Raw genomic sequence first — 21,232 nt, 5'->3', positions numbered from 1 at the left:
CCTCGCACCGTTGTCTGGTTTAGCGCGGCCCGTACGAACTGAAAAGCTTCTGCCCAGGGAAGTTGCCTAGACGGCTGTTTGTCATCCAGTGTCCCCGAACGTGGCGCAACGCAAGTAGTCACTTTTCCGCTTCGTTTCGTGTTGCACGCAGCTGTGGAATCCACAGGACTGCTCTTCTGACCCGTGGGGTTAGATAACGCTTGTGGCTTCGGATATGTCATTTATCCGTTGAGCTATAGTGTGCTTTGCTGCTTAGCATGGCTTTGTCCAAGTTTCTGACAAAGTCGTAGGGTTTTAGTTGTAGATAATAATTTGAACCCACAAAACTGAAACTTGTATGTTGTGTTATTTTTATGCAGTTCTGAAGAATAAAGATTGATCCTGGGCTTTAAGCCTTTTCTTTTTCTTTTCTTTTTTTTTTAAGAAGAATAAGAAACTGTGAAGAACAAGAACTTAGACTGTGATATTTTGCTTTCTCTTGTCTCTTAGATAAAAAAAATAAAGTCGTCTCTATGAAACTGATCCTCCTCAGTCAAGTGTAAGTTTTGATGTATGGTCTCTAAAGGCCCCCACTATGCCAGCAGCTACCGTAGACCATAGCCAAAGAATCTGTGAAGTTTGGGCTTGTAACTTGGATGAAGAGATGAAGAAAATTCGTCAGGTTATACGGAAGTATAACTATGTAGCTATGGTGAGTGGTCAGTCGCTTAGTGTTTGTCTAGCAGATGGTTACAAACCCCATGAAAACCTGATGACTTCATTTGATGTTACTAAGAAAAAGCTATAAAACCTGAGCATCTATTTTTATTGAAAGAAGAATGGATTTTTGATGTTGAGTTAACACTGTACAAATGTTAGGATCCTGACATACTGCCTTTTAAAAGCTAAATTTACACACTGTGCTTTTGATTGGTGAACCTGTTAGATGCTTGAAATATGTTTTATTTAAAATGAATAATGTAAAATTTTGAGTGTTTTCTTGAAGTTTTAATTGCGTTCTTGCAGGATACAGAATTTCCAGGAGTAGTTGCAAGGCCTATTGGTGAATTCAGAAGCAACGCAGACTATCAGTACCAGTTACTACGCTGCAACGTAGACTTGCTGAAAATAATACAACTAGGACTGACATTTATGAACGAGCAAGGAGAATACCCTCCAGGGACTTCAACTTGGCAATTTAATTTTAAATTTAATTTAACGTAAGTGTTAAATGTCTGTGCTGGGAATGTATGTTTTTGACTTAGTGAAAGTGTATTATAGGTTGTCAAAGTTACAGTGATTTTTGTCTGTATGATTGGAATACCATAGTTACTTTGTGAGGACAGCTTTCATAAGCCAAATGCCTGCTTTCTTCTCTCAGTTTTACATGGCCTGTAGTTGATGGTAATTTGGTCAGAAATGCTAAGCAATTGCCACATAAGTTTTGAAAAGAGGCATTTATACTTAGTGGAAGAGTTAGCTCTGCATTTTCATATTTAGCGTTTCCAACTGTTTCTACCTTAATTTAGTTTAATACTTGCTGGGTGTTACAGAAGTCACATGTTGTTTCTTTGTACATTTTAAAACAGAAAATACCAACGTGTGAAGAAAAGAAATGTAAACTGAGGTCACTAAAAAAAAAAAGTATGGCAAATATTGTCAGCAGGTTCTGAAGCAAGTTGCTCTATTTTATTTAAATAATGTTCTTGTTAAAACACTCACAAGAAGTTACAGACAATGGTCTACATAAAATACTGCCATTTTTTTAACTACAGCAGCTCTTGCATTTTCAAAGCAACTTGCTCTATTAAGCTGCTCTTAAAATTTCCTCTTGTAACAGGTTGAAAGAGACTACTGATTTTATAACATAACTCCTGTGGAGGTTTTTGTTCTGAATTATTTGGTCTAAAGTGTGGTTAAAAAGCAAGGTTGTTTTTACTGTCTGTTGAAATAGTACTGTAAACTTTATTTCACAATGTGATTTTTATCAGTGATAAGCCTTTAAGTGTAAACCTGAATTTTCCAGTGGGGTGAGACACTTCTATAGAGTTGTAGTTATATCTTTAGCCAGATAGTCAACAAGGTTACTGTTAGCTTGAATTTCTTCCTGAAGTAAACATGATTGATCTGATAGGTTTTTTTAATATGGCCTGAGTATCAGTGTTTCAAACACTTCTCAAATTTAAATGGCTTGGGTTTTTTTGACAGTAGTGTTACAAGCTGATCCCTGGATGTCTACAAACCAAGAAAAAAAAATACAACTTATTTTCAAAGTAATCAGGGCTCTTACAAAGAAAAGTGCTGCTGTCTTGCTTGGCCTTTCTGCTTTTCTAACCAAGCAGTGCCTGTTGCTTGACTCATCAGTTTGGTCTGAGGAGTGACATGCTATTTTTAGTTTTGTTTGAAGCACCCCTTGAAAGAAAAGGAAGGACAGATTTGATATTTTGGTATGTGTAAACTTAACGTGGCTGTGTAAACGCTGAATGGAAGTTATTCATTGTCTTAATAAAAAAATATGCTAATCCCATTAAGTATGGGAGAAAGACAGGGAGTTAATTGAAAACTTCTAGATTGTGATCTGGGAAGAAGAGCTTGTGTTTGTTTTATTTTCTGAGCTTTGAAGGTCTGCTTATGTCAAGCACCTGAAGGCAAAAAATAGTTTTTCATCCATTTGCATCAGGTGTTGCACAAAAAGGCAGTTTAGTAAGGCAAAATACAGGTAGTCAATTAAGTTCTTAATAGTTCTTGGGGGAGATTTTATACAAAAACATAAGCTAGGTAAGTGTTGCATGAAACACAAATTTTTTTTTTGTATGGGTGGAGAAATTACTTAGTTTTGTCTGTTCCTAAACTTCTTTTTGGTTGCTCCTAAAGTAAAACAGCTGTTGCCTGTTCCTAGAAGGTTATTTTTCCGTGTCATTTCAGCCAAGTCTTGTTATAGTGAGCTTTTAAAGAGTATAAATATTATTAATGCAGAACAACAAACTAGAATTAAGACTTTGTGAAATAGTCATATTTGTTTTGGATGGGTTATTTAATGTGTTGTGGAAATGGACAGGTGTTGGGAAGTTGACGCATTAAAGCTGGGGAAATAATGCACAGCTGTGTGGGAAGGAAAAAAGGGATGACAGCAACATATCTTGAGAATATATCTCTATGTTCTGGTGAATGATGGCATGGTATTAGGAATAAGAAATACATCTAATTGAATCTAATAGTCACATTTGATATCCTCTGTTTTGTTTCTTTTTGGTATTTTGTTTGTTTGGATTTTTTAATTGAAATTTATACACTGGAGACTTCGTAGCATAGTACATTGTGAACACTAATATGAATATTATCCTCAAAGTGGAGCCATGTTTGCTTTTTTTTTTCCCCCCAGTTAACCATTCTATGTCTTCATGATGATTAAACTTTAGGGGAAAAAATAATAAATTTAATCACAAAATCTGTAAAACTTTACAGAAGTGTTAGTGACAAAGGGAATAAATATGGTGATAAGAGATCAAATAAGGCATAAGGGATTTTTTTTTCCCATCTTGTTAAGTTTTGGATCCAAAATGTGGCTGTTGAAGTTGGTTGTTTACAAAAACAGATGTTACGCTACTTGAATTTTAAGGCCTGACTAGATGGTGCAAATACTTGATTTCCAGTTGATTTCCAGATGAGCATGTAACGTTTATGTAAGCTTGAATCACTAGAAACGTGTGGGAAATACTATCCACAGAGCTAATACAGCACTCTTTTGGGTTCTGCAATGTCATGTGTTAGTGCTTCAGCAAGTTACATTTAATTTGTCAGAGTTCAGGTCATTACTTGGCAAAATAGCTGTATTCATCCATCAGCTTTCCTCTATAGATTGCAAAAGGGGAGTTCCAGTAAATGGGAGAAGAGCAGGAACTATTTTTTTTTTTTTTTTTTTTTTTTTTTTTTTTTTTTTTTTTTTTTTTTTTTTTTTTGTGAAGGAGGCAAGAATGGAGGTGCCAGGAATGGTGAAACACTAGTGAAGGTTAACAAGAGCTATGAAAGGTGGTTGGTTTTGTAATTAACACAGAACAAAGTCAGGTCATCTCTATTCTACTAGTAAAGTTTATGGAATGAATAGCAAAGAAAAAAAAAAAAGTTACCAGGCTTATAATTGCTGAGGTTTGTAGTTTTTGAAAATTTGCTTTTCCTTTTTAGAGAAGATATGTATGCCCAGGACTCCATTGAACTGTTGACATCATCTGGTATCCAGTTTAAAAAGCATGAAGAAGAAGGAATTGAGACTCAGTACTTTGCAGAACTGCTTATGACCTCAGGAGTTGTACTGTGTGAAGGCGTCAAGTGGCTTTCCTTTCACAGGTAAACTCAGCATGTTAAGTGTTTGAGTTTTCAGTCTTGCATTTCTTTTCTCATGTCTTGAGTGGTACACACCTGACAGTATATATATATAGCACCTGTCTTGGTTGGTAAGACTTAGAAAATATTTCTGCTGTAATACCTGTAGCACCACTCAGTGTTAGAAGATTAGAGTGTACAGGCTGGTAGTAGTGTTCTATTTTTGGTCTTCACACTGTAACCAGAGAACTTACAAACCTGAAAAACATGAAACTTGTAAGCCACCAGATGGCATTGTATCTTCTAATATCATTATGTGCAAATGACAATGGTGATCCTGATAAAAGCAAACTATTCCTAAGCAATTCTTTAGCAAATGTTATTTGTCTGCTGGGAGAGACTGCTGAATTGTCAGTGTTTTATAAAGAGCTTATAAATTCATTTTAAATCTGGGAATCTGAAAATTACTCAGCTTAGAAGGAGAGCCCTGATAGGGCTTAATTCCATCACAGGAACTCAACTTCCAAGTAGAAGTAGAAATGCAAATGCTAAATGTATTAATCTGTCAAGATACAAAACATCTTCGGGTGTTAACAAAATTTAACACTTTAGAAACTTCTGCAGTAGTATCCTGGTTTAACTGCAGCCAGCAAGTAAGCACCATGCAGATGCTCACTCAGTCTTCCCCCCTTTCCAGTGGGGTGGGGAGGAGACTGAACAAAAAGGTAAAATGTGGGTAGAGATAAGAACAGTTTAATAGCTAAAATGAAATAAATAATAACAATAATTATATAATAATGAAAAGGAAGAAAACAGAGATAAAATTCAAGAAAAACAAGTGATGCACAGTGCAATTGCTCACCACCCACTGACCAATGCTTAGCTGGTCCCTGAGCAGTGATCTGCCCCTCCTGGCCAACTCCCCTCAGTTTACATACTGAGCGTGACATCCTATGGTATGGAATATCCCTTTGGCTAGTTCAGGTCAGGTGTCCTGACTGTGCTCCCAGCTTCTTGTGCACCTCCTTGCAGGCAGAGCATGAGAAACTGAAAAATCCTTATCTTAGAGTAAATGCTACTTAGCAATAACTGAAAACATGAATGTGTACAAAACATTGTTCTCATGCTAAATCCAAAACACAACACTATACCTACTACCAGGAAGAAAATTGACTCTCTCCCAGCTGAAACTAGGATAAATAGCTGTTGTATAGTCAACTGTGTGCCAGAGATAATTTGCAGGTTTTGCTAGCAACAATGGCTTTAAAGGCTTATTGCTGTGCAGTGCCCTGGAGTTGGCATCTTAAATGCTGGCTGCTAAGCAAATCAACAAAGGCACAGCAAATGTTTCAGCTGAGACTAGGAGTTTCCTTACAGTGTTATTGTTTATCTGACATGCTGCTGCATTGGTAGGTGGTAATATGAAGATGAAATTAGGAAAAATATAAATTCTTCATCCTGAAGTATAATCTTGGAGGGGAGGCTGGAGGAGAGAAAGTCACATGGAATTAGAAAGCATTTGTAATATTAACCAACTGAAAAATAAAGATTGCTTCAGCAAGGAATGGTAGACAGTAGTACAAGGCTGTATATAAGAGTCTGTTGGAGAGTTTATCATTTTAACTTGCTTTGTAGAAAGATTTGCTTTCCAAAAGGAGGGGGCAGTGGAAAGAAAAGATAGTTTATGAAACAAAAAAAAACATCCTCTTAGAGTATACTTGTTGCCTAATCTGCCTACATTTTCACTTGCAGCTGTTTTGACTCACAGTGTAACAATTAAAATAATATTATTTGTGCTATCTTGCTACTAGGGTACATGAGAATGTAATGAACTGTAACAAAATAACTACAAAGGCCGAATTAGTGAATAAGTCTATTTCAGTTTCTTAAACCCATTATTATGGACTCTTATGTGCGTATTTGATTTATACTGGACTACAGTAAAATATGTTGGGTGCTTCAGGAGAAGGGGAGAGGGGGCATGTTATTCATGGAATATGTTCATCAGCAGACATGGCCTTGTAGAAGCAGCTACAAAATGGTGTTTCTCCAGTATTGCTTAATAACTGGCCTCACTGTAAGCTACTCTAGCAAAAGAATACCTGAGCCATTTCCACACTGGAATCCTTCTTAAGGCATAACTGTACTGATTTTGTGTGATTCCTGACTAGTGTGCTGGTTATAGTGTATTGCAAACTATGTGCAATCATGCTGTTTCTACTAGTGTAGATTATGAAAGGGGTTTGGAATGGCTTTATTACAGTCCAGTGCTTTATTACAGTCCTGGGCTAAAATGAGTTTCTGTTGTGGACTTCACTGAAAAAGTCTTTAAAAATCTTCTTCAGACAGTGATTTAGCAAATGTTTGTCAAACACTGATTATCTACAACTCTGCTTGAACTCCGTGTTTAAAGGCTTTTGTGCTTGACAGAGCATATTGATACGTTGAGCACAAAACCTCAGAGTAGTGGGTTAAGTTCTGTGGAAGCTGATACTGCACAAAGCTATAAATGAGCATGGGTCACAAAATGTGCCACAAAGAATAGTAAACATCTGTTTCTGAGTGTATCTTGGATTGACTGTGATTATGTTCTGTCAGTGAAAACGTAAATAGTGGGATAGCTCAACTGAAAATTTGTTTCATGTAGGCTCTGCGTGCAGTAGTTCTTTGACTGCTGGCTATGCTGTTTATGGCTTTTGTTTCCATAAAATGTTTTCATTACTACTAACTCTCAAAATTTACAAGTCTTTTTGAAGTGAGTAGGTAGAAGGGAATTACTCCTTTCTCAGAGTAGGAGGTTATGTTTTGCTTTTGTTTAATTTCCCAATCTTTGATTTTCATGAGCAACTTCTGTAGCATACTCTTAGCTTCTCGAACAGTTTTGTTTGTGTATTTTTCATCTCTGCATTCTCATAGCTGCCTTGGCATCCTCAGCTATTGGCAAATCTCTGTGGACCTGCAGTTCTGCCAGGCATGAGTGAGGAAATGTGCACTGTCATCAATTCTTGTATACCACAATGTCATAAGCGACTCCACCAGATCTTTTGTGTCAGTGAGGGAGGAGGGGGAAACCTTTACTTTCTGATTCTTGTCACAGTCTAGAGAGTTGTGAGTGCTTGGCAGTTTAACGGGCTTTAAAACAGAACAGCTCAAATATTTGTGGGTGTTTAGCTAACTGGTCTGAAGCTTTGAGTGGACACCTGCGTGCACTCCTTCTCAGTCTACCTTTGGAGGCTCGGTGCAAACATGCCTCATAACTCAGATGTTTGGGGGAAGCTGGGCAGTTCGAAGCCATTGTATTTCAATAATCATTTTTGTCTAACTGATTTTAGTAAAATTTAATATGTTGGCTCATTTCTATTAGCCAATGATTAAAATGAAGTAAAGGTTTCTCAGTTTTGTCAGGTTTTGATTTATTTCTGAGGCTGTTGGTGCTTGAGTTAATCAATGTTAATTGGCAATCTGAGTTTTTTCTGGATAGTAATGGAAAGTAGTACAGACATTGTACATTTTTTATCTTTTCCATGGCTCTGTGGCCCACAGCTGTACATGTTCAGTAGGAAAAAAAAGGCAGAGAGGAAAAGAAAAAATTATATATGGGTACTTTATGTTTCTGTATAACTCCAGGGATTGTGGCTAGCTGCACTAAGTACCTTTGGATGATTAATGTCAAAATGGTGAAAGCTTTTAAGGAAAGCAAGCCTGTGTGCTTCAGGGTATAAACCAACCACTAATTGCCTGTTAGAGGATTAGAAGAAAACTTCTTTAATGAGCAGGTAATTACATAATTGCTCACTGTGGACTTTCTTACCCTTCTGCTAGCATTCAGCAGTGGGCACTCAAAATTTTTAGAATTAGACATATTGTAGTTTTGGGAGTGACAGTTCGTATCTCTGTGTAAGCTTGGATGACTGGACCACGTTACCCCCAAAAAATACACTAAAAAGACTATGTCAGTGCCTTGATACTGCACTTACAAGCACTGTGAGACTCAGTGTAAGCAGATGGAACTTAAGGGGTGTGAGACATTATTTGGTAGAACTAGCTAAAACTAACCCAGGCTCAGGAGCCAAGTACAGATACCTGACTGAGTCATGCAATGGAAGGCTGATGATGCCTGTTCAGAAATACTGTTCCTTTTTTTCTGCATGGGGATCCTAGGATGAAGGAATTGGCTAGAATCTCCAAGGGAAAAATAAATAGTAATCTGAATTGCAGATTTATTATAGCCTGCTCCCTTTCAATACAAAGAGTAAATGAATCTTGACTTTTCTTACAGTATTTCTTCTTAACAGAAACTCAACTGTTTGAGAGTATTTGTTCCCTAGTAATTCAGTCATGTACATAATTTTTTTTTTTTCTGACAAGGAGCACAGATACTATATTCTTCACTTCAAAAGTTCTAATATGGCTGTTATGTTTGAGCCACAAGGATGAATGATGTTGAGAATTCAGTGAGTTAGTAAGCTCTCTGATCTCTAGAGGAGTAAATCTCCTTAATCCTGAACAGTCTTTTTTACATCTTTATAACAGCATTTTTTGATAATATGGCTTTTTTTTCCTTTTCTGTAGAGGCCTTTATGCTGATACAGGCTTCCCCACCAATTCTTCCACCCATGAGTGATCTAATAAAATTAATCTTCCTACTGTTTGCCCAATGTACTACAGGTTTTTACTTTGTAAAACTAAGCTAAAATCCTTCTTTATCTTTGGCACCTTTGCTCCCTATCCAGTGACTGCTGCTGTGAAGGTTGGAGTGCTGCCAACACAGTTTCAAAGCACCAGGATTCATTTAATGAATCTCCCAGAGGAGACCTTCAATCACCTGTGCCTTTTGTATGTCCTGTATTAATGGACTTCTAGTAAACAATCTGTTCATTCCTAGTATGTTCAAGATTTTCTACCCTGTCTAGAAATTCGTAATGAAAAGATGATGTAGAGAACCCAATCATATACAGAAGGTACAAAAAGCAATCCTCTTTGAACGGAATGTTTAAGCTAAAGCCTTGAAGCCTGCATCAGAAATCCCCAGTCTCTGTGGGTGCTAGATGGCCCTGGATCAGTACTACAGTGCTCTTAACTGATTTGTCTTCTGTATTGCTCCTCTTATGATTAAAGATCTTGGTCCGTATTTACCAAGTTGGAAAGTTCTTGATTTTTAAGTAACCAAGGATGAACGTGGTCTTTTGGTTTGGAGTCTGTGGTGGGCACCCATTCACGTGAATTGTCTCTAGCTATACGCTCAGGTTCCTTCAGCTGCAGAACTGGTGTAGCCTTCAGCAGAGACAGCCCTACTGTGTTCTTATCTTTGTAGTACAGGCATTTTAAAAATTGTACATCGATAACATCTAGGAACTTCTGTGGTTCGGTGCAAACCTAAACAAGGAAGAGAATGTATCAGTGTCCCATCTGGTTCAGTGGGTATGTGCATGAGCAATCCTGTACAAGGGATCAGAACGCATCAGCTTCCTGATCAGAGCAGGAATGATGTGGCTTGCAACCTCTGCCTTCCTAGGTAAGAGGATAACTCATCATCACTGCTTTTTTATTGTAGCATTCAATTCTCCTTTAATACAGGACATCTGTCCTTCCTGTGCTTTAAACCCTCTGTTTCCTCTATAAAAATACACTTTTACTTCCACACCTCATTCCTGTGTCCTTTCTTCAGTCAGGCTATTGAGAAAGAAGTCTTTCCAAACTCTTCTGTCCACCATGCACACACTGTAATACCTCAGTTTCTTCTACCAAACCTGTACTGCTCCACTATCTTGCTGCCTCCGGCTCCTTACATGTGTCACCAAAAATGTTTCCAACTTACTCTGTCCTTGCCTCCAAATAGTTTACAAGCTATTAAAATTTTCAATTGTCAAATATGTGCCAATTAAACTGAGAAAGTTGAAAGATAATTTGCTCTTCTCCATTGCTGAGTGTGAAACTTCCCTCCATGTATAAATGTGTTTGCTCTGGAAAGTCTGAATCTTTTGGAGTTCAAGAACTGGAGAAGTGTCTCTGTCTCTCAGTTTGCAGTGAGAAACTGTATGAAAGGAGCAAATCTGGTGTGAAATGAAGCCCCAGCAGCACTACTTTGTTTCAAGATTTAGAGAAACTCCCGTTGGTAGATCTTTTCTCTTCTTCGTTTGGCCTCATTCAGACTAAATTAAAATATTTTCTCTGGAGTCTACAGTGGGGCCCTTTACACCGAGGCTTAGTCTTTTATAAAATGAGTCAGTCTTAATTGCTTTGCAATTACACGAAAAATCCTGTTTATGTGTGATACAGTCTTGATGTTGAAAGTGAGAAGGCTGCTTCTAACTTACTTGCTGGTTTTGTTATTAATTTTCAGTGGATATGACTTCGGCTATCTAATCAAAATCCTGACAAACTCTAATTTACCTGAAGAAGAGCTGGACTTCTTTGAGATACTGCGATTGTTTTTCCCTGTCATCTATGATGTCAAGTATCTCATGAAGAGTTGCAAAAATCTGAAGGTGAGTAACCTGTTAATGGCTCAGAGCAGATTCTGAGTTTGGAGACAGGGTATTTTCTACTTAAAAACACTTTATTTTTCTTTTCTGGTTTTGCTTTGATAGTACATATTCAGCATTGTTGCCTCAAGCTTTATACATTTAATATTAAAGGCTACTGATAGAAGCAGGCGGGAGCACACATTAATTTTTATAACTGCTTCTCAGCAAGAATAGCATGTTGATGCTGTATTTGTCGTGCCCAGTCTTTGATGACAGGTGATAAACATGTCTGGAATTAATTATTTGCTTCTCAAGCCATGACAGTTGATGGGTTTTATATGCTCTTATCTCCTTATTGCCCAGTCCACTGAAGGACTGCAGTCATCTTGATAAGGGTGATTGCAATGATGGTGCTGTGGAAGTGTCTTGGGAAGAAGAATGGAGGAAGAATGTTTCATATGAGCTCATAAGGAAAGATTAACAGCAGCATATGTTCAGGGACAGCATTTCTAGGGAAAATTGTGCAGTACTAGAAACGAATCTCTTATGGCAGGGCTACTAATTGGCATGGTCCATCAGGCATAAAATTTGGATACTGTATTAAACTGGAGAATGAATGGAAACTGGAGCCAAGCATGTAAAGAGGAAGACAGCAAGTGAAGGAAGGATGATAGAGGGATTGTTAACAGCTTTGCTTGCCAAAGAACTGCGTGAATCTGGATGGCTGCTGGAATGAGGTGCGTCATTCGTCTGAGGCAATTAATGACTTGCTGCTTTTATGGAAAGTAGCTTGATTATCTGGGCTTTCTTAATGAGGACTTGCAGGAAAAGACCACTGATGGTAGTACAACTATGTCCTAATGGATGTCTTGTCAATTTGTCTTGCTGAACTAGTGAGCTGTGTGTGGTTTACAGTCCTGTTTCTTTCCAAGATAAACAGAGTGTATCACTTCTAAGCAGTAGTCTACTAGTGTGGGAAATAAATTGTGTAAATTCTTTTGTGAATCAAATTAGGGCTGAAAGTTGAGATTTCCTTTTCAGTTGGTAGGAAAAGTATGCCTATTAATGTTCATCTTGAATTGTTCCTGGCAAGTGGCCAAGAACCTCTTAGAAACAGTTGTTCTCCACAGAGGCAAAAGGATAAAATTGAAATGTTTGTAAACCTCAGGAGTCTTAAAGGAGGGGTGCTTTCTCACTCCTGGTGAAGCAAAGTTGTTGTCTTGGTGGTGACACCAAGACCAGAAAATATAATCCAACTTCAATGACCTAGGGAAGGCAACAATCATACTGCCAGTCATCATTCTTAAGATGGAATTCCCAGTGGATTTGGAGAGGAGGGGATTGTATTTCCTGTCATTTCATTAAGATGTAGTTGTGTGTGGCCTGCATTGTTTAGAGACAAGAAAAACCTTCACAGAACAAACCCTAAGCACAAGAATGTCAGCTTCATTACAATAAATCTGCATCCTGTAACTTAACTACCTAACCTGTAGACTGGTAATGACAGCAGGAGAAGGGGTGTGGACTACTCTACCTCTCTGAGTTTACCAGTCTTGGAGTGATGGGGGACGTTTACTGTACTCAGTGGCTGTCTGAAATAAATTGCTAAACACTCAGTGTTGTGACTGTCCCCAAATGTGTGTCACTTCCAGTCTCTATTAAATTGTGGTGAATTGACCTGCTGTGCAATTGTCCCTTGTTGACTGGTTTAGGTTACTTTCCATACCAGAGTCACTGACTTGCTGTAATTCTCCAACTCTCTGCCCTCACACACCTAAAGAAGAGGTTTTGGCATTGAAAAGAGAAATATACTTCAGGATTTGGAAGATGTTTGATGAATTATTTTGTTGAATTATAGTCTGTGAATTACAGGATGTTACCTCAGTGCTTAGCTTACACACTTAAACTTTTGTGAACTAAGCTCCTGCTGCTCAAGCTAGAATAAAATACCAGTACTGTGTTCTTACATTGGTTTGTAGGTGTTACTTGGGAATATTACTAATGCAGCTTCTCTCTTTTTAAACAAAACAAAAACCTGGACCCAAACCTGTTGTCATATGATTCACAGGAGTTTTCATAACGCTTGATCAGATTTTTAAATCAGACTTTCTTTTTATTGCCCTGTAAGCTTTTACTGTTCAGCTTTTGCCTTGCTGCTTTTACCTTCCTGTGCTTAAAACAGGTTAAGTGTCAGAAAATGTGAATTTGGATACTAGACAGGCTTTCTTTGAAAGCATTGCCTCTCCTCTGTGCAGCATTTTTGCCTTGCAAATCTGATGGTAGCACTAAGGATTGGGTTTTAATTTTTCTAAACCTTAACGAACGTGCACATGCTTTAATCTCTTTCCAGTAGCTTTATGGCTTAATTGTTTGGGGGGAAAAAAAAGCCTGTGCAAATGAGCATGCTCACAGTGTAGCTTACAGCATTAAAAGATTGCAGTTACAGAACAGCATGTCTGTCCTTCAGCTGATCTGTGTTACCTCTGTAAAACCAGACTAACTCCTGGTGGGTTTGCTTCCACATATACTGGTTATTACCGTTTGGGGGCGGGGTGCACTATAAAGAGATTTATGTAGTTATATAAATACTGTTTTCAGCAGTTAAGGGGATAGTTTTGATGTAAGATCATTGGGAAGAAAATTTGCTTCAAAACTGGAGAAGTTTTGCTTTTAAGAGCAGGTAAATTTGCATCTTCGGAGTGATGTCTACAGCTCCACAGTTTCTTTTCAAACAATTTATCAACATTCAGTGGCTGTCAATGGCTCCATGTCCCAGTGGAGGCCAGTGACAAGCGGAGTCCCTCAGGGCTCAGTCCTGGGACCAGTCTTGTTCAACATCTTTGTTGGTGCCATGGACAGTGGCATTGAGTGCAGCCTCAGCAAGTTTGCTGATGACACCAAGCTGTGTGGTGCAGCAGACAGGCTGGAGGGAAGGGATCCATCCAGAGGAACCTTGACAGGTTGGATAGGTGGGCACAAGCCAACCTCATTAGGTTCAACAAGACCAAGTGCAGGGTCCTGCATCTGGGTCGAGGCAATCCCAAGCACAAATCCAGGCTGGGCAGTGAGTGGCTGGAAAGCAGCCCTGAGGAGAGGGACTTGGGGGTACTGGTGGACAAGAAGCTCAACATGAGCTGTCACTGTGCACTTGCAGCCCAGAAAGCCAACCAGATCCTGGGCTGCATCAAGAGAAGTGTGGCCAGCAGGTCAAGGGAGGTGATTCTCCCCCTGTACTCAGCTCTGGGAAGACCCCACCTGGAGTACTGCATCCAGTTCTGGAGCCCCTCTTACAAGAGGGATATGGAGATGCTGGAAGGTGTCCAGAGAAGGGCCACCAGGATGATCAGAGGGCTGGAGCACCTCTCCTGTGAGGAGAGACTGAAAGAGTTGGGGCTGTTCAGTCTGGAGAAGAGAAGGCTCTGAGGTGACCTTCTTGTGGTCTTCCAGTGTCTGAAGGGGGCTACAAGAAAGCTGGGGAGGGACTTTTTAGGCTATCAGGTAGTGACAGGACTAGGGGGAATGAAATAAAGCTGGAAGTGGGGAGATTCAGACTGGACATGAGGAAGAAGCTCTTCCCCATGAAAGTGGTGAGAGCCTGGAATGGGTTGTCCAGGGAGGTGGTTGAGGCTCCATCCCTGGAGGTGTTTAAGGCCAGGCTGGATGAGGCTGTCGCCAGCCTGATCTAGTGTGAGGTGTCCCTGCCCATGGCAGGGGGGTTGGAACTGGATGATCCTTGTGGTCCCTTCCAACCCTGACTGATTCTATGATTCAAAGCAGACAATTACTCTTTTAAATTGTTCTCTTTTTGTGAGATGTTTATATACTTATTTTAAGAAGTAGGTTTCATTACACAGGATTTAAGTATACATATCTAACAGAAGAATGGCTATACCATTGGGTTTTAGTATCTTAGCAAACTAGTTGCAGACAATGGATTTATTTTTATTTTTTAATGTGTTTTTTTTCTCCTGTTCTCTTATGGCATCTAATGAAACAAACTTTCAAGATGGGTAGAATGTCTTGTAGAGATGGAGTGGGCACTTTGGGTTTTTTTTGACTTTACGACTGGGCTTCTAAATGATTGATGTGTAACAATTTCCTAGATTCCCTGTAGTGTTCTAGATATTTAAGGAACTCTCAGTTTTTGGGAATGGAAGGGGGAAAACCCTCAGCTGTTGAAAAGTGGAAAGAAAAGGGTCTGTTCCAACAGAAGGCTAGTACTTTACTCATGGAGGTATGTGGGCATCTCGTTTGTAAGCACTCTGAATTCTTGTGTTCATAGAACAAAGTTTTCACGTTTTAAACTTCCCTTCAAACAGGAGTACAGGAACACCTGGTTTGTTCTTCAGCATTGTCAGTCTTTCAGCATCTTGAAGGAATTGTTGTTAAGGAATGACATCTGGTTACTGGAGAAGCTAGAACATGAAGGAGTAGTATTGTTGGTCACAGATACCGATTTAATTGATACTGATGTAGAATTGTAATGCTGCTGTTGTACTGATAGCTTGATCCCCTGGTGTGTGTTTAGCCAGTATAATGACAGTTCCACCTTCTGTGCAAATGTAAAAATATATACCTGAGGTTGCTTGATTTATGTTAGAGATTTTTTCAAATGTATTTTTCTGATTTGACTTTATTCAGCAGTTAACAAAAGTGTTTGGTTTTTCTTTCAGGGTGGATTGCAAGAAGTGGCTGAACAATTAGAACTAGAACGGATAGGACCACAGCATCAGGCAGGATCTGATTCTTTACTCACAGGAATGGCCTTTTTCAAAATGAGAGAAGTAAGTGGATCTATTAGTTTTATCTCTGTGATAGTAATGTGCTGTGATAGTCAGATGGCATCACTGATTCTGATAAGTATCAGAAAAAGTAAAAGATGTTTTAAGGATGTGTCTGAAGGGCTTCAAGGATCATTTCTCTTTTTTTTTTTTCTTTTTTTCAATTTAATAAGACTGTCTATATACTCCCCAGAGTGAGTATGAACCAGCCATACCGATTTCCTGCTTGGGAATGTCAGTGAGTGTTGCTTCCAGTATCCAGCCTATGTGTGGCTTTTGGACTTTTTGTGAGTTTTTGATTCTTCCCTCCCCCTACCTTGTTTTGCAGGGTCCCTCTAGGTGACTGCTGCAGTGAATTTTGAGCTACCAGAGCCAGACTCCTTTCTGGATGACCATATTAAATCCTTTTTTTTTTTTTTTTAGCTTCTTTTCAGAGTAGTACTCAGGTGTGGTGTGCACTGCTTCTTGTGACAGGTCTGGGTGAGGGATAAAGAGTGCTGGCTAGCCAGTTCTAGCTAAACTTGCCAGCTGTAGGTCTGTTAAGTAATAACTTCCAGACTATATGAAGAGTGCCTGTGCTTTTGTTTCTTGCCATTGGGTGAAGCACAGTCGTGTTACGAAAGGTTACACATTGGTCAATTAATTCAAGGTTTGCAGTGAGGAGGTTGGGCTTACAGGCTTTACATTTCTTTGCTACTTGTCTGCATGCAACAGGAAGATCTTAGTGTATTTTGCATTAGCGAACAAATGCTGGGCAGGCCTCTTCTGGGAAGCAGATGCCAGCATGTCTGAAGATGGCATTCTGCCAGCAATTCGATGTCATTTATTGTGCCAGAAGGCTGGCAATAGCAAACCTCAGCTTTCCGTGAAGTTTAGTATTGTATGCTGAGGTGTAAAGGGGAAAATGACCACAAGATTTTGACAAATACTGGTGAGACAGCAGGTGAAGAATAATTACTCTGATTGAAGCTGGTTTGCTGATCATAAGAGTTCTGCCTCTGCTGGAACTGTTAATTCTTGTCAAGCAGGTCATGGGCTACAATTGCACTAGAGAGGATTGTGTTTCTGGTATGGTGCCAGCCCAGTTGGGGTGAGCTGCTGTCTGCCTGATACTGTTAATCTTTTGTTCTTGAGTTTGAAATAAAATCCAAGGGACATAAAGGGAAAGAGGAAGTATATGATGGCCTCAGATGCTGCCTTCAGGTTGGTTTTCTGGAGGAAACAGTTCAAACCAATGACATGCAGTTTGTGTTACATGGCAAATTAGCTTCCTGACTATGTTTATCAAAAGTCTGAGGTTTTTTTTTAGGGCAAAACACTTGCTTAAGTCAATGAAGATGGATTGATTAGGATAGCTATTTTTTTTCCTAGTACTTGCAGAGATTCCTTGTAAATAGAGCATTTCTAAATAACAGCATAGTAGTCAGCAGAGAGAAATACATTTAATGTGTTTTTTAAAGCCTTTTCAGTAGAGCTCCTTGTTTAACATTACATTTCTGAATAGAAGAAACTTCATTTTACAATGCTTTTAGAGGTATGAAATTTTACTATTAATTGCTCTGAGGGACTTGCAACTTGCTTGCTGGATTTTTGGAGTGCGAGCCAAAAACATTCACTGATCTCTTCCTTCCCATCAGAAATACTTTAAAAAATGATACTACAACAACAGAACTGTTGTTTTGGTGTTTTCCTACTTCTTTATTTCTTGTAGTACTGCTGGGGTCTTTAGAACTTTCAGTTGAGGTCTCCAGTTCCTGCAGTAGAGAGATTTCTGCTAAGAGCAAAGCCTGAAGGGAGAAGTTTTCAGCTTGCCTAGGTTTTTGTGGTCATCTGCATTTAGATTGCTGCATCCACCCTGCTCCTGCATGATTATGGCTGTTGTAGATTTCCAATGGTGGTGATGACTCAGAATGTCAACCACTGAGATGCCTAGAGTTGCTGTAGAGGTTATAGGGTGAAATTTTTTTGTGCATGGCTTTGTTTTGTGGGTTAATTTGCTTGAAAGCCTGAAAGATAGAACATGAGATTATCAGGGAGTTTCATATATCTTCCACTGGAAGGTTCTGTTTGCAGTTAAGACTTGTAAGGTGTAAATGCAGTCTTAGTACAAAATTTACTGTAATTTTTCTGTTCCTTATTAAACAATGTCCCTGTCTCAGATGAGCTAGCTGGAAATGCTTCGTTCTACATTTCTCTAAACAGGTTTTGTGCTCAAATATTCTCCCCACCCCCAAATCTTTATAATACGAATCAGGACATACCTCCATTTAAAGACAGTATCAGGACACCCCATACCCCTGAGGAAGGAATAGGTAGAGTATGGATGTTAAGCAGATACCTGTTGTGAGAAACTCCACAGAAATCAGTTGGAAAAATCTTTGTATTAGGAGAAAAGTGAATGACAATACAAAATTATCAAAATATTACATTTGGCCACATCATCAGGAAATGTACACAGGGAGACCAATTGTATTCCTTGACAGATTAATTTTAAAGACTCACATCCTAGAGCACACTTTGCTAATGTGTTGAGATTGAGTCTGTTATGTTAATTATATCATCTTTTGCACCTTGGGGTTTGAGATCTTATGCTAAAAATAACATCGTATTTTAAGCCTTTCTATAGTTCTATTTAAACTGAGCCTCCTCTTTGACAATAATTTCTGTCTCTCTTTTTTTAACTCTTTAGATGTTCTTTGAAGATCACATCGACGACGCCAAATACTGTGGCCACTTATACGGCCTTGGTTCGGGGTCCTCTTATGTACAGAATGGCACAGGAAATGCATATGAAGAAGAAGCCAACAAACAGTCATGACATGAAGTGAAAGGCCATCTTTTTTGACCTCCACCTGCTTGTATATAGGTTTTATCTCTGGTTGAACTCCTTGGACAATAAGGCTTCCCCCCTCCCCTTTCTCAGCACACTTTCTTTTCTGCCTTTCTATGTACTAAACTTGACTGTTCCTATCACAGATTTTAATCTTAATATTGATATGTAAAATTTTATGGGTTACATTTTGGCCTAATTTGTAAAGAAGCATGTATAGGGTCAGTGTGGCAGAGTGAAGGGGAAAGATAAATTATAATGAATAATCTGGTAAACTTCCTATACACATCATCCAGGTTGTTTTGTCTCTTTCCCCACTCTTCCCTAAATTAACTGGCACTGATTGTAACTAACTTCCCCGTTCATGTCTGTTCCTTCCAGTATGCAGGCGTTTTAGCTATTCAAGATTGTGGACCATCAAATTTGCACTTTAGAGAGCGACTCTGACTGAGATCCTCTGTCTTATTTGAAGATTAGTTTATTTTTAATTTTACCCTCAGCTAGAAAACAATCATCTGCCAAGTTCAGCAGCTTCATGCTGCATTTCCTTGGTATCTCAACCCACAGAACGTGACTGACTTGCTGCATAACCTATTTGTTCAAGCAGACTACTGAAATCATAGTAACTGCTGTTATTTTACTAGCATTCAGTCATCTTCAAACACACTCTGCACATGTCAACTGCTGGTTGACTTGTTGCCTTAAAACGGCTCTGTCATGAGGAAAAGAATCTTGAAAGAACAGCTTTACACCCTTCAGGAAAAGAACAGCTATGATGTCAGCATTTTTGCCTTAAGCTGAGAGCTGAGGGCTATTGGAGTAGTAGGAATTTTGTAATGGCACACTTCCCTTGATTAACTTCCTAGCTTTTATTCGAGTAATGTACACCTCAGATTTTTTTATGAAGTCATATTTATTACGTACTTGATTTGATGATTTTCTGAAAGTCAGTTTAGTTGAAGGTAAAACCCAAAGATCTGAAAAAACAAACCACAAACCCTATTTAATTGAATTAGAAGGACAATTAAATCATGCTTTTTTTAGTTGCTACAAAGACAGATGTTACAGATACTTGTTGTAAAACAACAAAATATAACTTAATAGCTAATAAAGTTACCAGAGGAGCGTAATGCTAGTTTATTTTTGAGTATATCCTAGCAGTATATTTTAGGTATATTGTTTTAAAGGACCCTAAAGTACATTCTGAACTCTGCATAGCACGCATACCGAAGAGAGCAGTTGTGCAGGAAGGATTTTTTGGTATCGAATAGCTAAATACTAACCTGAAATGATGGAACCTGCGACATTGTGAGCGTGCCCATGCACGTGTGTGTGTGTGTGTATGTGCCTGTTCCACACGGGAATCCGTAGCAGAAGAATCTCCAGATGTTTGCCAAATGACTCTGTTTTACCTTGTACTTAAAATCAACAAATCAGACACCATTTTTCTTTTTTTCATTGGGTTACGATGATGTAACTGGGTGGTTCTTTTTAAACAACAAATAATTTGCATAAGAGAGGGTATTTGTTTTTAAAGCTTTTGTAAATAAAGGCCTAAGAAATGTTTTCTTACATAACAGACTGGTGGTTTTGTTGTAGATACTTCTTTTGTTTTTCTTCTGGGGAATGTATTTAGTCAGTTCACTTGTGTATTGTTTGGTTTAGGCATGATGATTCTCTTCCATGGGGCTCCAGGACCTTTTAGCACTTAAAGGGGGCCCATAAGAAAGATGAGGACAATCTAATTTTTTTTTCAGTAGGGCCTATTGCAATAAGACAAGGGGTGATGGTTTTAAAGTAAAAGAGGGGAGATTTAAACTAGTTTTAAAGAAGACCTTTTTTTATGAAGGTGTTGGTTTAAACACTGCCACAGGTTGCCCAGAGAAGTAGTAGAAGTCCCATCCCTGGAAACATTCAAGGTGGAGTTGGATGGGGCTCTGAGCCACGTGATCTAGTTAAAGATGTCCCTGTTCACTCTATGGGGCTTAGATTAGATGACTTTTAAAGATCCCTCTCAGCCTCTCCCACTATTCTATACAACAGTGTAACTCACTGCTCAGTGACTGATTCCACTTTCAGAGAAGAATTCTGGTGAAATCTTTCCAGCCACTTCATTCCTACTTACCTGAGTACCAAAAGTGCTGATTTTAGTTACTACTGAGGCATCCAAATCCCATTAGTAATTTAATACCATTATGCATTAGATGGTGGTGACTTGTTTTAACTTTGGTTGTCTTTGACTTTAGTAAGGTAGAGATTATTTTATTAAACAGGATGAATCCTTACCGTGACATCAATCTGTGTCTTTTCACACTTGAACAGTAGACTTATGTGGAAAATTTGCATACATGGGGAACAAAGAGCCCCTGAAGTCTGATCATTTGCTTTGAAGTTTAGTAGCTTTGCCTAAAGCGCACTGATACAGCTACCTATGGTTAACTTTTGAAGGGAATGATTCAAAGAGCTTTAGACTTTTGTTCTGAAGTGACATTTTAATCAGAATCATTAAGGTTGGAAAGGACATTTTAATATCGAGTCCAATTGTAAATCTGCTACCATGACCATTAAATTATGTCCTGGAGCACCGTCTTACATGCTTGAACACCTCCAGGGATGGCAGCTCCACTTGCTCCCTGGGCAGCCTGTTACAACACTTCACCAATCTCTCAGTGAAGTTTTTCCTAATGTCTCGATCTAAACCTCCCCTGGCACAACTTAAACCCATTTCATCTATCCCCAGCTACTTGGGAGACGAGACCAACACCAGCCTCACCACAACTACTTTCAGGTAGGTGTAAAGAGTGGCAAGATCTTCCTTTAGCCTTCTGCAGACTAAGCAATCTGTGGTGGTAAGG

General features: G+C 38.9%; 1 protein-coding gene across 1 annotated transcript; it reads left to right on the top strand.

Moving 5' to 3' along the window:
• Positions 1–537: 537 nt before the first annotated feature.
• On the top strand, positions 538–19,924 carry CNOT7 (CCR4-NOT transcription complex subunit 7). The gene is made up of 6 exons (XM_054382853.1): positions 538–691; positions 1,006–1,199; positions 4,162–4,323; positions 10,643–10,787; positions 15,440–15,550; positions 18,237–19,924. Exons 1-6 carry the CDS (start codon positions 575–577, stop codon positions 18,363–18,365), a joined length of 858 nt encoding a protein of 285 aa, XP_054238828.1. The 5' UTR covers positions 538–574; the 3' UTR covers positions 18,366–19,924.
• The last annotated feature ends 1,308 nt before the right edge of the window (positions 19,925–21,232 follow it).

This window comes from Indicator indicator, chromosome 8 (genome assembly GCF_027791375.1).
Source record: "Indicator indicator isolate 239-I01 chromosome 8, UM_Iind_1.1, whole genome shotgun sequence".
NCBI lineage: Eukaryota > Metazoa > Chordata > Aves > Piciformes > Indicatoridae > Indicator > Indicator indicator.
The sequence above is the reverse complement of the archived record's forward strand: the minus strand, read 5'-3'. Positions and strand labels throughout refer to the sequence as shown.